The sequence below is a fragment of the Rhinolophus sinicus genome, chromosome 8, assembly GCF_057876585.1.
Source record: "Rhinolophus sinicus isolate RSI-liver-muscle chromosome 8, RSI-T2T, whole genome shotgun sequence".
NCBI lineage: Eukaryota > Metazoa > Chordata > Mammalia > Chiroptera > Rhinolophidae > Rhinolophus > Rhinolophus sinicus.
In genome coordinates, this window is record NC_142508.1 from 16467250 (window position 1) to 16484861 (window position 17612).

Sequence of the window (17612 nt, forward strand, 5' to 3'; positions counted from 1 at the left end):
CTTCTTAGGGTACCACCAGTCTTCCCGGACACAGCCAGAATTCCTCAGGGCACCACCAGTCTCTCTGGACACGGCCAGACTTCCTGGGCTCAGCCAGGGCTCTCAGGGCACTGCCACTCTCTCTGGGCACAGCCAGACTTCCTGGACTCAGCCAGGGCTCTCAGGGCACTGCCACTCTCTCTGGGCACAGCCAGACTTCCTGGACTCAGCCAGGGCTCTCAGCACTGCCACTCTCTCTGGGTCTCTCAGGGTACCGTGCTGGAACAACAGCGGCTCACAGTCAAGGTGCTTACATATTCTCGATGGCGGCTGGTCAAGACACAAAAGCAAACATCCACCAGTTCCACTACATGGTGGTACGTTCCCAAACAGTCAAGCGGTCCATTAAATTAGGGATAGAAGGCAATTCCCCATAGTCCATAGTTATTCGCCAGGGCTGTCCTGGGGTGAGGGACGACCTTGACCTCACCCTCATCTCCCATGGAGGACTCAGCAAGTGTATCCTCCTGGGACTACAAGTCCTGCATCCGGGCTGCCTCAGCAAGAACTTCCCAGCTCAAGGGCCGCAATGACCTTCGCTTTCTCTGGCCTATGATGGTTGGGGAACCCGTCCACATCTTCCCACCCCTCCATGGGGGTCCAGCTCTCCGGCAGCTCTCCTCCTGATCTTCCAGGGACTGAATCATACACACAAACTGCTTCACCACCCTTCGGCACCGTACCCTGCTCTCTGCGCCATTTGTCGTGCGGGGAGGCCTGCGGGGTCTCTGGTCCCGCTCCCCACACAAGATCGCAGGACATGGTGAAGCCAAACAGGAACACCCATGGAGCCATAGACAGGGGAGTCATACCACTATAGTCTCACTGGCGGCATCCGCCTCTCTGCAATCCGCTCCTGCCAGCTCAGCCACCCATCTTCTTGCTAGCCCCCATCTTCTGCAGCAAAGCCATGGCAGTTATATTAGTGGCCAATGGCTCACTGGTTACAGTTGACGGCCAACTAGCCACAACTGATGGCCATCCAATCACAGTTGATGGCCATTTACTACCTGAGCCAGCACCTTTCTACGTGAGGCCGAGAGCCTGCAAATTGCACTCCTGGCTCTGTCCCCACAATGATGATGATAAGGACACTGGCAGTTGAGTGATTGAGTGGGAGAGTATGGGGAGGTAGCAGAGGCTGTGAAAAAGGAACTACATCTCCCAGAATCCCCGACGAAAGTCCACGCCGCGGCGCCCCACCCCTTTCGCCCACTGGACCCGCCCTGCCGATGACGTCACAGAGGTGACGTCACGGCGCCCAGAGCGAGGCTAGGGTAGAGAGGCCGACTGAGCTGGAGTCGTCCGCTGGTCGTGGAGGCTGCTAGGGAGCCAAGAGAGGGTGATCGGGCGAGCAGACGAGAGAGCTAGAGCAGGCAGGAGGGAGCGTCGCGCGGCGCAGAGTAGCGCCGGGGCTGGGCCGCAGCGGAACCCACAGCCGGAGAGGGGCAGCCCGAGCCGGGCGCCGCGGGGTCCCCACCCCCACTCGGCCGGACAGTGCCGGGTGTTCCCCGTGCGGGGGGCGGCGGCTGACTGGACCGAACAGGACCTAGAGGGTGTTGCCACCTCTACCGAGGAGCCGGCGCGTCCGCGGGCTCCGAGGAGCCGGGGCCCGGGGCCCGTGACAGACCAGCGGAGGAAGGGAGAAAGGCAGCGGCGGCGGCGCAGGCGACGGGGAAGCAGCGGCGACACCATGTCATCCCCCAGTCCGGGCAAGAGGCGGATGGACACAGACGTGGTCAAGCTGTATCCTTCGTGGAGGGGGGATTCAGGCTGTACGTGGGGGGCGGTGTGGGGATGCCCAGGGCACCCCCTGAAACCCAAGCGAGGGCCCTGGGGCACTACAGGGCACTGTCCGAGGCTCCCTCCCTCCTTCCAGTGCCTACGGCGGCTCCTTGGCACCTCCCATGACCGAGAGCCTTTTCAGCTCCCCTTTATCTGCAGCACCCCGAAACGTGCGTTTTTCCTCGCTCTTCCTGCACCCCCAGTGCTCATGACTTTCCACCACGACGTTTGGACTCCCTAAACAGCCCCCCCTTTTTCCTTTTTTCCAGTACCAGCCACCTCTCTTCACCTACGAGCCCACCTTCAGGGTCTCTCTTTCCTGTTTGCTCTTTTGACTTTAGGGACTCGAGATAGAAATTCCGGAGAGTGAAGCCTTTTCTCCTTTTCTTGAGATGCCTCCCTTCCCTCCACTCACAGTGCTTCTTGAACTGGGGTAACTCAAGTGACCTCCTTTATCCCTAATTCCTTTCTATATTAGGAAGAGAGTAGTTTGCTCAGTGCCCCCTCTTGTAAGTGATAAAGAGCTCTGAATGTTTTAAATCAGAGACCCCTGTTAAGCTTTCTGGTCCCTAGTAGAACCTCACTGTTTTTCTTTCCACCGACAAAGCCTGTCCCACCCATAGTTATATGTGGTGAGGACCCCCAGGCCCTCTCGCAAGACACCTCCATATTGTGCATATGACAGCTGGGGGAGGGAGGGAAAGGATTTCCTTAACAAAATAGCCCCTGTACTAGCCACTTACGCAAACACCCTTTATGAGGATAAGGTTCTTGGGGAATAATTGCCATGATCTTGCCAAATGACACCCTTTATTTTCCTACCCCCCTCCCCCAACTTTATGTACTCTGGAGGTAGCAGTGGGAAAGCTGTAACTGATAAGAGTCCTTCAGGCAGTGGTTTTGGTTGGAGTCCAGACTGATTATTTCATTACCAGCTAGAGAAATTCGCGAAGGTTCCTGTGACAAATCGAGAAATTTTTTAAGGAGTAATTTAGAGGGTGGGGGGGAGGAAATGAGCCCAGTGTTCTGGACAACTAGTCACTGGGGAGAGGGGTAAACGTGTAGGGAGTGGTAGTGTGTGAAAAGCAGTTAAAAAGTCCTGTCTCTTGCTTCTCTCTCCCTCACCCCCATCCCCCCACCATTTCCCCCTGTTGCAGGGTTTTGTTTATATAACTCAAGTTGTTTGGCTAGATTCTTCAGGTGAATTCCTTCTTTCTTCCTTTTATTTGTTACTGTTTTGATTGGACATTTTACCTCTGTGTAGAGATCGATGATTGTTGTTAAAGACTCAGTAATGGAATTTGCTAAAGTTTTAAACAAGTAGTTTTTGCATTTGGTTTGCAAGTGGGGGATGGGAGGGAAGTTGACTGGGCAAGAGATTTTCTTTTTATAATCTTTTCAGGAATAAGAAGGTGTTTTTCTCCTCACTCAGGAAACTTGGCTGGAAATTAGGAACAGTAGATAAACTTCTAAGTTTAGGGCTTGAAGTTTAGAATTTGGGGGAGGTAGAAGTGAGGATTAGAGAGAGGAGCAAGTAATAAAGTATATATTACGTACCAAACATATATCCAGGCACAAGTGAAATGGACTCTTTATGAACTGTTTGTGGCTCTGATTGAGTTTTGTAAACGTGTGAATGATACCAGTAATGTTGGCTTTTCATAAGGTTGCAGGAAAACTTGTAACTATGGCTGTGTGTACATTTCACACAAAGCAGTTTCGGGTTTTATTTTTGTTTAGAAACTAGGAAATGACATGGTGGCAGAATCTGAGTTATTTTTATCTTGAATTGAGAGTTACTGTCACACCTAATGCAAATTTCTACCTAATGTTTAATTAGGATGGGGGTGGGCAAGAGAATGCCAGCTGTTTTTGATCAATGTCAGATTCTCAAATTATATACATACATATTTTTAGAAGATTGAGGATAAAGGGTGAGGCCTAACTTGACCTGATGCCTTTTCCATACAGTGCCTTTTGTTCATTTAGTAGTTGTGGCATCTAGAATGATTACCGCATTTAGGAGTCGGGTGTGGGGGGTGGAGAGGGAGAGGAAAACAGACAAAGAACAGCAGGGTGTCTTTCTTTTTTTCTTCCCCTAAGTGGCTTATTTCATAGCTTATTTTTAGTAGAAGATGAAGAAAGGCAAAGATGCTTTGGCCTTCTGTTCTTTCCCCACCTTCCTCCTTTCTGACAAAAGAAAGCAGAGGCTTTTTAAAAATCATAGATCTCTGAGATATGAGATAGGAGGACACCAGTCTCACGATTTAACAGGCACAGGTTATCTTTGTTTCGTGTTTGTTATTTTCTGGGCTAACGTAGTTTGGAAGTTAACATTTTCGTATTTCCTTTTGTGTGTGCATGTGTGTTGTGTGGGTAAGAGATTTTTGTGGCCTCCTTTCTCTGTTGAATTCACACTGGTAGGCCCAAATGGAGCCAACAATTTTTAAGCAAGGTATATTTAGCAAAACATTTAAGTAAAAATTTCTCAACCCACCACTAAAATGAGTACAATTGTGTGAGAGGGCTGGGGGTTGAAAATGAAAGATGGTGGAGAGGAAGTAGAAAAGGTCTGAAGGAATGTACTTGCTTTTTGCCCCTCGGTGCCCCTTGATGATTTGTTTGGTGTGGAGGCCGATAGCTAGTTTCATTGCAATCTCCTGTTTCAGCCCATTTTTGGATGTCTCCTGAGCATAATTATGCCACCACGATTTACAGCCTGGTAGGGAACCTATATAGCAGGAAAGTAGCGGTGTGGGGGTAGGGAGAGAAGAGGATGAGTAACTAATGGGCCACTGCCTTCTACCACCTTGATAGGTTCCCTGGGTGTTGTTTGGAGTCAGTGATATTTCTTTTGTGGCAGGTTGGTAGGAGGAGAGCTGACTCCCAAGTTATGCAGGGAATGAGTGTTTTGCACCAATGCACTTAATAATCTGCTGGGCGATTATGTTCTGAAACTCTGACTCATTCATTGTTTCTCTTCTGATCCTTTTGCTGAGGGTTGTGCAAACCTCTCCAGGAGCCCAGAAACTGATGTACATGACTTTTGGGCCCTGTAGGAATGTGTCCCAATCAGGAAGCTTGCAGTTAGCCCAAATCCCATGGAATGGTCGTGAATAGTGTGGCCGTTTGTCTGTCGAGTCAGGTCGCTGGCTGACACTGTGCTGTTTCCAGCCTGGCAGCCTTTGAGGTTTCCATCTCAAACCGGGCTTATTATTTAGATTGTCTGAGAACTGGGACTCTGCTGACCTTAAAGCGTGATTTGCCCTAAAGGAATATCGGTTTAAGTCCTCCCTGGTGGAGGAACAAACAGCTCAGATTACACGGGTTTCCTTGTTGGTGGGGGTTACTCGTCTCACCCTGTTGCACAGCCTGGTGATCCTTTTATCTGTGAACCAGTGGCCCCTGCTGAAGGCTGGAGCTGCTTGTTTTGGAAAAGCGTATGCAGGCAAAAGGCCTCAGGCACAGCTCCTCACAACTCATTGGCTGCTCTGTTACTACCCGGAAAAGGAGGAGGGGCGGAGCTACCGAACAGCTGATGGAGTGTGTGGCCAGAGCGTGTTTATATACAAAAGAAGTAGGGGCTGGGGAGGCTTTGTGAGTGGTGTTATAGGATCAAGTGTGTTTTCACGGGGTAAAAGGAGGACAGGAAAACCTGACCAGTTAGAGTGCAAGAAATGTTAGGTTAAATCATAAAAGTGGATCTGATAAGTAATGGGGACTTTGCATACTCTCTGTGTCAGTGGTGTGAGATTTTGAAACTTACTTTATCGTACTAAGAGTTTTCAAAGATTCCCTTTTTCAGAGGCCGTGTCATAACTTAAAACAGGATATGTTGCGACTTTAAGTGTACTTAACTGACTCAGGCAGGGATTCAGAAGTATGGTAGCAATGTAAGCTTCCTCCACAAAAGCTTTAAGAGTGGTAGGAAAGGCCAGTGACTTACACCTTTTCATTAACAGCCTTAGTGAATCTTACAGAATCCTGGGTATCTGCCTGAGGGTTTCAGAAGCTTTCAATAACAGTTCATCCCCTCAAACGTTTGATTTTGTGCCAGGCTTGGTGTTAGGTGCTGGGGGTTTTGTAGTGAAAACTGTAGTGAGTGTAGTCATGATGCTTATATAACTAGTCAAACAGTTTTTCTTAAAAATCAAACTACGGGCTGTTGATAGCAGGTCAGCACTGTATCACCTTTTGTAATAACTTTTTAATCATTTTTTGTAATAACTTTGTAATTGTATTTTTGGAATTGACTTTTCAAGGAATAGGGAGGTTAAAATGTGAATTTTATGTGATGGTATGTGTGGGTATCTGTGTTCCTGTTATTTAAAAGATGTTAAAAAATGGAAATAAAAATTAAAATGTGTAGCCATTTGTCTTTGACACCAACTTTAGTATTTTGCTATTAATCAGTAGTCATTCTATCCCTAAGTTATTAATCTTTGTTACTCTGATTTGTGCTCGAAGTGTAGACAATTATGTAATGTTTTAACCAGCTCCGGTGTCAGTTGGGAACCTGTATTTTGCCTTTTATTTCCTGTGGCCTCTGTTTTAGGAGCTGATGAGGTGGAAGGTGGAACAGTTTAATGGTCTTCAAGCTAAAAGTTACAGCTTTGGCAACTCCCAGTGTTCTGAATTTATCTTCTCTGCCTAGATTTTGGTGACAAATATAACATACTAGTACTTATTTTGGTTAAGCAGGAACCTACATGAGTAAGCATTCACAGCTTCAGGACATCTGATTCCTGCAGTGCAGTTCTAGTAAATTATACGCAAGCCTAAAAATTCAGCTTAGCACAATTTCCCCGGCACCTTGATCTGCATTTATGTATAGTGTATATAATTTAGTATCTTGTTCAGTCTTAACAGATTTAATGGTTCCAAGAATCATTGGATTTTTAGGCATGCAATTCAGACCTGCAGAAATACTTTAGATTGCAGTAGCTTTTCAACTGTAGACCCACAGTGTACATTTTAGTAAAATAATGAGAAAACGTAGTTGGATTATACAAATACTAAGATAATTGAGGGAAATGAAGGTTACAGAAAGAGAAAGAAAACAGTCACCCATAATCCTATCCTTTAAACAGTAATTCTCAAATTTTAGGGTCATCTTAATTATCTGGAGGGTTTGCTAAAACAGGTTGCTGGGTCCCACCTCTGGAGTTGTCCATTCAATAGGTCTAGAGTGGGGCCTGAGAACTTGCATTTGTGACAAGTTCCCACATGATGATGGTGCTTTGGCCCAAAGACCGCAGTTTAATAACCATTGTCCTGGAAGGTTAACATTCTGGTGTTTTTTCTTATCAGTCCTTTTTTCCTCCCAGGATATATTATTTTCAACCTGTTGCTTATACTCTATGTGCCTTGTTTTTGCTTAGTATTTTTGCAACCACCTTTCACAGTTAAAAATACCAGACATAATGCTAGATGTAATATGCCATTCCATGCCCTGCTATCGGTTTCATTCTTTGCCATTTTTCTGTGATAAGAGTGAAGTCAACCTCTTAGGCATAAGACTTTCCCTGTATTTGGATTATTTCTATTTTCTGAAAATAGGATGCTAGATCTAAGATAGTAAACATTTGAATTAAAATATTTAATTAAAAACCTTGGGGCCAGCACTCATTGGGCTTTCATTTTGTTCTGTTGTGTTTTTCTTGGTGTCATTTCAGCGCTGAAGCCAGTCAGCCGGGCATAGTGATAAAAGATGCATTCTGATCTCTTTGTTTAAACTATGTTTTTTGTGATAATGGTAATCCTCAAATTAGGGATACTTTTGTACTTCCTAAAGTGCCTACTGTGAGGTGGTAGGTTAAATGTATTACATTCATGAGCAGATAGATATGGCTGGCAAGAGCGGTAGAATTAGTTATGGTATCTTGAATTTTTTTCCTTTTTCTTTTTTTATTGAGGTATAATTGGTATAAATAACTGCATATTTAAATTTGATAAGTTTTGCTCGTATTACCCATGAAGCCTATCACCACAGTCAAGATAGCGAACGTATTCATCTTCCATAAAAGTTTCTTGTGCCCCTAGATAGTCTTTCTCTCCCTGCCCCCAACCAGTGATCTGATTTCTGTCACTATAATGATTTTGTATTTTCTAGAATTTTCTGTAAATTGAATCATATAGTATGTATTCTATTTGTGTGGATTGTTTCACTGTAGTTTGAGATTCACCCATGTGGTTACTATGTAGTTATTTCCTTTTTACTGCTGAGTAAGTGTTCCATTGTATGGCTGTCCTACAATTTGTTTATGCATTCACCTCTTTATGGACGTTTGGGTTGTTTCCACTTTGGGGCTATTACAAATAAAGCTGTATGGACACACGCTTCTCTGGGGTAAGTATAGAGTAGAATAGCTGAATCATTTGGTAGGTATAGATTTAACTTTTTAACAGCTTGAATTTAGTTTTTGCTGATTGGTAGTCATTTCATACACAGATTGCGACATTAAACTGTTTCAGTTGTGTATTTTGAAGGAATCCCATTAAATAGCATGCTCCTAAAGCACTGATTTCTAACCTCTCTCTGTCAAAGTGAGTTTTGTAGCTGGTCTTCCCTCTTCCCTATTCAAAATTAGTGAATTAAATTTTCATTGTGAAATATTTTTGTTTTGTGGGCCTTTAGAGTGGGATTTTACAATTATGGTCACAAATAACTTATGTTTTTGCATTTGCTAGTAAGACTATACTTTTTTGAAAAGGTGAGCACACTTTTTGTGGATGGTACCCTTTTCTTGCGTTTTGTAAAGTACTGATGAAAGTTTTTTTTTAAACATTAATTTTACTTAGCATTTCCAGCTACCTTTACAGCAGTTGGCAAATATTTAAACATAGAACTCTGTTAAGGTCTGAATAGGTCTGAATAGTATCTTCAGAATTCATGTGAACTAAACTCAGAGAAAAGCAATAGCAGCTCAGTGGCAGAACAGGAAACAGATTCTCAGAGTTAGGTATCCCTTAGTATGTTTTCCTGGAATCTGTTTTAAAGGTAATTTTTAACAAAATGGTGGGGGTTTTTGTTTTGTTACTTTTTGGCATCCTACGTGAGTTATTTGATAGGCTAATTAATAGGCATGCCATAATAAAAAAAATTATACATTGCTTTGTAATAGTTGGCATTATATTTTTGAAAAAATTACAAATATTAAAATTTATGTGTAGGTGTTTACATGCATGTTGCTTAAAAAATTAACATCTTATTACTGATACCTGGAACATTTAGCTTCGCTAACAAGAAACAAGACAACCTGGTTTATGCAATGATAATTATTCAGTGGGAGACTTTGGTTCAGTCATCAGACGAGGGCTGTGCTCATGTGTATCAGTGTATTATTTTCAGATTGCCAAAATGTAATTCAGGTGCAATGTAGAAACCTTTGAAAACACAGGAAAGTCAGCGTGTACTTTTAGAGGCTGTTGTTTGTTACATTAGTGATTCTCAAGTGGGATATTGGGTTTGAGAAAACTTGTTATATTTTTCTGGGCAGGTACTTTGGTTATTGTAGTTGCTTCTCTGTACTTTGCCACTTGCTTGGGAAAGGTGGCTGGTTGTTTGCAGGCTGATGCTTATGGCGGTACCTGCCGTGGCTGGCAGGACTCAAATCTTCAAGAGCCAGGTGGTGGAAATCCCTATATGCACACGTGAGGGATGAAGGATCCTGTTTGTCTTCCTCTGTTTCTAGGTGTCTAGGGCAGTAGGTAGGCAGTTTGAATAGGTACTACTGAGCTTTTGACCGGCCTTGCAAAGAAGTCAGGGAGGTGTAAGAAACCCATGTGAAGGGGAGAGGCTTGGCTGGATTTTGTCATCTTTAGGAAGAGAGGCATGGCTGGGTCAGCAGCCTTCGGGCTCACGAAACGTGCCTAGGCTATAGCACTTGTAGGAACCGTATTTGGGGATTTAGAATATTCTTTATTGGTTGGGAATGGAATCTTTATGTCTTTTGTTCAACTTCCTGATTTCTAACTTTAAACCACTTTTTTGGGGGGGCATTATGTATACAACAAGTAAGAGACATTCCTACATTTGAAATTGTTATTGATGTTGCAAATTATGCAGTTTCTTTTCAGTGATAGGCAAAATGTTTCTTTTTCCATGTATCATGTTTTTATCATGTATACTTTTCAAGGTTCCTTGGATTATAAAATTTTAGTTGAGGCAATGTAAATAGAAAATTAGATAAAGAGTGTGGTGGTTCTGTTACCTCAGAAGCAATTGGGTTACTACTCAGTATAGTGAAAATAAATTTAGTTGTTTTGTCCAAATGATTTCAGTATAATTTTGGTTATCTGGACATTGCTCTCAATCAGTTGACTTTATATTGCATAGACAGTTTCTGAAAGGTTGATGAATTTGAAAATTCAAAAGTTCAGGGTAAACATTTCCATTGTAGTGTCTATCTGTAGAAGGTTGATTTGGTTAGAATCTTGTCCATAAGAGACTACCAGGTGGTTGGATATATTGTTTTATGGTCTTATAGACTACTGAATGTTTAGGACCTTTTTGCTAATTGTTTATCTAACTCGGTTACTAAATTAGTAAATCTTTTTGGCAACAAAGCTTGAAACTACATGACCCTTTTTGTTTCAATCCAAAGGAAAGAAACTGGATTTTTTTTTTTTTTTTTTTTTTTTCATTAACAAATGGTTTGTTGGCTTTTAGGGTCCCACAACTGTGAACTGGTTCAGAGTCCCACCTTATCCACCAGGTATGCGTTCTAAGACTCCCACTGGATGCCTGGAACCATGGATACTATCAAACCCTACATATCCTATGATTTTGCCTGCACATACATACACTTTCCCATCCGAATTGCCAGCATCACTCCTCTAGTGCTTTGGGGCTATTATTAAGTAAAATAAGGGTGACTTGAACACAATCACTGCCATACCTCGACAGTCAACCTGATAACCAAGATGGCTACTAAGTGACTAAAGGGCAGGTTGTGTAGACAGCGTGGATACACTGGACAGAGGCATGATTCACATCCAGGGCGGGATGGAGCCAGACTGCGTGAAATGTCTTCACGCTGCTCGGAATGCCATGTGACTTAAAATGTATGAAGTGTTTATTTCTGGAATTTTCCATTGACTATATTTGGACTGTGAGTAACTGAAACCACAGAAAGGGAAACCGTGGATAAGGGGGGACTACTGTACTTGGTCAGATCACTAACCCGAACTAAGGCTCCTATAGTGGAATCGGCCCCTGACGTAAATCTTGGGCGTTTTGGATTTTTATTACAAATTGTATTCAAATGGATGAACATAGAAAGGAAATGCATTTTAAATGCTTGCAGCATTTTCTGACAAAAGGAGTTTTAGCTCTTAATTGGTGGCTGATCTCAGTGTTGCTTTAGAATGTATTTAAATAAGTATATTAAATGTAGAACATAATACATGTTTGATAACAGAATCATCAATCTTGGCAACACAATTTGACATTATTAGCATCTGCTAATTTTACTGACTAATTCATCCAATTCATCATAGCCACCATATTGATAATGAATAAAGGAAAATCTATATTTTGTTTCTCTATTCATTTGTATCCTTAGAGATTAAAAACAAAAATCTATTCAGATTTGTTTTATGGGGGTAAGAAGGAGAGGAAGTGGACGTTTGCGTGTGTTTTTTAGTCTAATTATCTGGATTGCTGCCCATTTCTCCGAGCAGTAAAGAAAGACAGTTCTTGAATGCTGCCTTTGATTATCAAATAACATATATTGGCGTATACCTGGATTGAGTCATTCATGCTCTCGTGAACACAGTTGCTTTTATCTTTTCTTTCTATAGGCTTTTAGGTTAGACTAGTTAGGTACCAGATTCTTTCTGTCTTTGATTAATTAGTGTGGCTTTTCCTTTGTTTGAGATTTAGCTAAGAGTTGTAGAGCATGTAAACCATAATGCATCTGGAAGACTACTGGTGGCTCATAAAGACTATAATACCATTTCATGTAGTTCAACCTATATGTCTGTTTTCTGTTAGTGTTCCTGGCTTATATTTTGACTAATTTGTAGGAGTTGAGCAAGACAGTTAAATTCACTGGCAGGAAAGTACATAAATATACCCTTAAAAGAGAAGGTATTTCCAGATCCTTTACAGTATCTTCCATTCATGCTTAATTAAAAGTAGTAGTGAAGCCAGATCCTTTTATCTAGAAGTTTGAAAATCAGAGCATACTTGGCCTATTTCTCTGTGTGCACCGTGGCAGTTATTTATCAAACTCGAACTTACTTCTGCTAGAAATGTATAGTTACTACTTTGCTATGTATCCTCTGAATGTAAACATAGGCTATGCCTTAGATTAGCTGTAACTTTGTTCAGTGAAGTCAGGCACAGTGGGAATTGGGCACCTGAATTTTGTGTTCCTACACTTTCAAGGTTCTGGTCTCTCCTTGCCTCCAAAGAATTTGCTTTTTCTAAGCTACTATTATTCAATCTGGTGAGTGTTTCTGAGACTCAGAAGCTGCTAACTAACTGTATTTTCTTTAAGTCCTCAAGGTAGGAAGTCAAGAGGCCTCTATCACCCAGCATCCTCCTGTGCTATTCAGACAAGGTAAATGAGAGTAGTTCCCTGTCCCTAGGGGATCATGTTCCCAGGATTAAGGTTTGGCCCCTTTGCATCCTGTAATTCAAAGAATGACTAACGAAATACCATGTCTACCTGTGCTTATTCTCCATTTTTTGTGTTGACCTGGAAAAAAAATGAGTATATATATATATATATATATATATATATATATATATATATAGTATATAGTAAATATATAAATATGTGTAATATATAGATACTCATGCCTTTGAAAAGGATTATCTTAACTGACAAAGATACATATCTTTCTATTTAATGGGAAATAGAATTAGAAATTCTTTTTCTTTTTTAGGGGAACAGGACTTTATTGGGGAACAGTGTGTACTTCCAGAACTTTTTTCCAAGTCAAGTTGTTATCCTTTCAATCTTAGTGGTGGAAGGTGCTGTTCAGCTTCAAGTTGTTGGCCTTTCAGTCTGAGTTGTGGAGGGCGCAGCTCAGCTCCAGGTCCAGTTGCCGTTGCTAGTTTCAGGGGCACAACCCACCTTCCCTTGTGAGAGTCGAACTGGCAACTTTGTGGTTGAGAGGATGCGCTCCAACCAACTGAGCCATCTGGGAGCTCAGCGGCAGCTCAGCTCAAGATGCCGTGTTCAATTTTAGTTGCAGGGGGCGCTGCCCACCATCCCTTGCGGGACTCAAGGAATTGAACTGGCAACCTTGTGGTTGAGAGCCCACTGGCCCATGTGGGAATCGAACCGGCAGCCTTCGGAGTTAGGAGCACGGAGCTCCAACTGCATGAGCCACTGGGCCGTCCAAAATTCTTTATTTAAAAAAAAAATTTCCCCCCTTTCTTGTTGCCTCCCCCCCCAACTCCGGTTCAAGCCATTGTTTTTCAGTCTAGTTGTGTAGGACACTGCTCCCTGGTCCATGTGGGAGTCGAACCGGTGACGTTGGCGTTAGGAGCACGGCGCTTCAACCACCTGAGCCACTGGGACGGCCCTTCAAACTTTTTTATTTATTTTCAGTGTTTTTTTCCAGGACCCATCAACTCCAAGTCAAGTTGTTTCAGTCTAGTTGTGGAGGGTGCAGCTCACAGAGGCCCATGTGGGGACTGAACCGGCGACCTTGTTGTTAAGATCACCGCACTCTAACCAACTGAGCTAATGGGCCTCCCCAGAAATTCTTTATTTTGTGGAATAAGAAAATAGTGTATGACTTGTGTGCTTTTAAATTGGGGCTTATTACTCATTTCAATGAATTGGATAAAACGTAATGAGTCTAGTAGTCTGTTTTCTCAAGTGTCGTGTTTTCGTTTTGTCAGTTCTGATGAAATCCTGATGACATTTTATTATTTAAAGTTAAATTTTGGGAGGTATTACACTTACATATATTTTAGTGTGTTTCTCTACTTGGAGAAAACCTGGAATGCCAATAATAATATAAAGCAGCGGTTGCTTTCTGAATACAGAGGCTGTTTGAGTTGAAATTAATTGTATTCTTTCTGGGCAATATGGTTTGTGGCCTTAAGTAACAGTTTGAGGAACACAGATGCTTCACTGTACTGCTTCAGATTAGGAGAGTAAACTCTGGTATTTTGTTTTTATTATCGATGGAAAAAATACAAGCCAAAGTTGAAAGAAGGAATCTGCTTTTCATCTGTGACTTACGAAATCAGTTTTACTACTTAGTAATCACATTTGTTACGTGAAAAATTAAAACAGTATAGCCTAATGCCTCAGTTAATCCTGTTTATGAATGTAAGAGGCAAAGGGAAAAACGAAAATGACTTAGTAGGTTTTAATGTAAATGTCCTGGTATCTTTTTACAACAATAGGTTAGATGACATTGCATTTTGTATTTTTGGGGTGTCTGAACTGTATGCACCCTGTCAATTTAAAAACTGAAATACGGCCTGTAAGAGTGCCTAATTGAGAGAAGCTTTTATCAGGCTAAAATGGCAGCATGCTGTTCCTTTCAAAAATTTATGTGTTTAATTACCTAAATTATATTTTGTTTTTTAAAAGGTAAATTACAGAATAGAAGTAGAAGTATAATTGAGTAAAAGAATAGGCCCAGAGCCAGGATAGGATCCCATCAGTCTGAAACAGTTAAGTATTTAAGCATTTAAATATTTTACCTTTATGTCTTTTAATACTCTCCAGATACTTTAAATACATATTTTGCCAAAAATTTGGGTGCCAACATTTTTATTGATAAAGTTCTAAGTACCTATAGTGGATCAATTTTGCTTCATGTTATAGTAACTTTAATTATTAGTCTCTACACAGCTAAGCATTTATAAAAACTAGATGCTTAAATTTTTAAAAGTTGGCATGAAAAATCTTGGGATCCTTCTCATTTTCTACTGTTTTTACCTTTAATGTTTTTCGAGCTTTTGACTTTTTAGATAAACTTCTTATTTTAGATACACAGAAAAGTTACAAAGATAGTACAGAGATGACCTCTGTGTTACCATTTTATATTACCATGGGACATTTGTCAAAACTAAGAAACCAACGTTGGTACACTGTTGTAACCTAAACTTCCAGGCTTTGTTCAGATTTCACCAGTTTTTCCATGAGCGTTCTTTTTTGCTCCAGGATTCAATCCAGGATAACATAATACGTGTAGTGGTCATCTCTCCTTAGCATTCCCTAGTCTGTGACCGTTTCTCACTCCTTGTACATGACGTTGGCAGTTTTGGAGTACTGGAGTACAGTTTTGGAGTATTTTTTGGAGTGGTCCTCAATTTCAGTTCATGTGACTTTCCCTCTCACGATTAGCTCTTAAAATTGTGAGGTATTAAAAGTTGGCAAAATTCATTGTGGGTTTTTGGAAAGAATACCACAGAAGCCCTCATGACATCACGGTTATGTTAACCTTGATCCACGTGGCTACGGTAGTGCTTGCTACGTTTCTCCACTGTAAAGCTACTGTTTTTCCGTCTGTATTCTATTCTTTGGTAGCTTGTCAGTAAGTGTAGCTAGCATTCAAAGGGACCAGAGGAATTAGGCTCCACTTCCTGGAGGGAATAATTGTTCTTAACCATTGATTGTAAGGTTATCATCAGTGCATTAATCTTACTTATTAGTGGCTTTTGTACAGAAGTTACATTTGATTTTGAATTAAGTGTAAATTGGTACTGTCTCTTTGGAAATAAAATGGGATGTAAATATCTGAGGATGTGGTCTAATAACACACGGATTTGGTGGATTTGTTTAGCAATTTCCATGGCAAATTTTATTTTTCTACATTTGGCGGTTTTCAGATCTATAATATTTATATGTGGAAATGAATATAAGCATGATGAATGGCAAAGCTGTTAGGTAAGAGCTTCGTAACTCGTGCAGGCCCGGTGGCTCAGGTGGTTGGAGTGCCATGCTCCTAATGCTGAGGTCGCTGGTTCGAATTTCACGTGGGCCAGTGAACTGCGCCCTCTACAGCTAAGATTGTGAACAACAGCTCTCCCTGGAGCTGGGCTGCGGTGGGCTACTATGTGCTGCTATGAGTGGCGGGCAGCCTGCCGTGAGGCTGGCAGGGAGCGAGAGCTGTTGTGAGTGGCCTACAGACTAGACTGCCTCCGCCGAGGGGAGCGCAAGGCTCATAATACCAGCATGGGCCAGGGAGCTGTGTCCTACACAACGAGACTGAGAAACAACGGCTTGAACTGGAGGGCGGGGAGGGAGGTGGAAGAAGGGATGGGGGAAAGAGCCTAACTGAAGGAATTCTATAATCTTAAAGAGTTTTAAACCAGAATGAGATAGAGAACTTGGTAAGGTAGTGCTAATGCTATTACATTTTCTTCTTGTTATTAACTACAGAAAGTCCTCGAATAATATTTTGTTATAGTATTGAGGAGACACGATGAGAACTAAACTCATTGATAACAGTCTGTGGTAGGTAAAATGTGTCATTTTGCTCAAAGTCACAGAACTATCTACTGTGTGAAGTGAATACTTAGACTGTAGTTACAAAATTAACTGGTAAGAGAAGAATATATCCGCATCAGCTGCTAATTCTAGCAAAGGACCATTAATTTGGCCCATAGAAACATTTTATTCTATCCTAAAGCAATGTATTTTTCACCATTGGATACATTTTTTTTTTTAAGCAGTTCTATTTGTAATTTCAATGAAAATCTTGATATAATTGTAGTTGGCAGTTTTAACCAGAAATTCAATTATTATAGGAAGGATTAACTGTAGAACGTCACTTTTTCTTGACTTAAGAATTTTCTAAGCAATTGAAACTTATTCCTTGAAATGAGAAAATTTGTTTACTTTGACAGTTTTGGTGTATTTTTATTTTGTCTGGTGTTTCTGCCATTTTCTCCTTCCTACCATAACACTGATTTTCATATGCTGAAAGTCTTAAAAGTATAAACAATACATTGTTTTCTTGAGCAGAGTATATTTATAGCTGAGGCTGTTTGGTAAGTGACCTCTGGAAAAGTAACAGTGAGATATTAAAATTGAGCCTAACCCATTTGGTCCAGGTTAAAAAGTTAAGCCAACGTTTTGATCTCTCAGGGGCTTCCTTGAAAATAGTGAGGAAGAAAGGTAGATATTGAATATTAACGGGGAATATCTCACTAGTTATAAATATAGTGGTAATAAATTCTCTAAGGTAGTAGAGGACAGTTCAGAATTTAGATATCAACTCAAGGGGAGACCTGTGTTTTCGTGTGGCATATAAGTCAGAAGTGTTTGTAACCAGCTGTTTATTGGTTTAGTAACGCTGGTGGTGCATTTTTAGACCTTTGGCCTTTGCCAGCATCTGGACGTCATGTAAGTGCTAAGAGTCAGTAGTGTGACAGGGTCATCTTACTGGCTTGATGACTCTTGGCAGGTGTTCAGCTAGTTCTTTGGTAACCTCTATTTCCTTTGCTCACTTTTTAAAGTTTGAGTGCCCTAGTGGGCCTTTTTAATCTTTTTTTAATCAAGATTATTTTTATAGAGCCGTTTTAGCTTCACAGCAAAATTGAGGGGAAGGTACCGAGATTTCCCATATCCTTCTGCCCCACAACTCATGAACAGCCTCCCCCATTATCACATCCCCCACCAGAGTGACGCATTTGTTGGTGAACTTCCATTGACACGTCATTGTCACCCAAAGTAGTTTACATTAGTGTTCACTCTTGTTGTATATCCTATGAGCTTGGACCTGTGTATAATGACATGTATCCATCACTGTGGTGTCATACAGAGTACTTAACACTGCCCTGAAAATCCTCTGTGCTTTGCCTA

At 41.6% G+C, this 17612-nt stretch overlaps 1 protein-coding gene across 2 annotated transcripts in view; it reads left to right on the plus strand.

The window, feature by feature from the left end:
* Positions 1-1282: 1282 nt before the first annotated feature.
* The window catches only part of UBE2H (ubiquitin conjugating enzyme E2 H), a 94909-nt gene continuing 78579 nt past the window's right edge, over positions 1283-17612 (plus strand). Inside the window, exon 1 of one of the 2 annotated variants that reach the window (XM_074315611.2) lies at positions 1283-1785. In XM_074315611.2, the coding sequence (XP_074171712.1) occupies positions 1733-1785 (53 nt within the window). In that variant the 5' untranslated portion in view covers positions 1283-1732. The remainder of the gene's footprint in view (positions 1786-17612) is intronic. The other variant, XM_019751331.3, reaches the window with a different exon arrangement.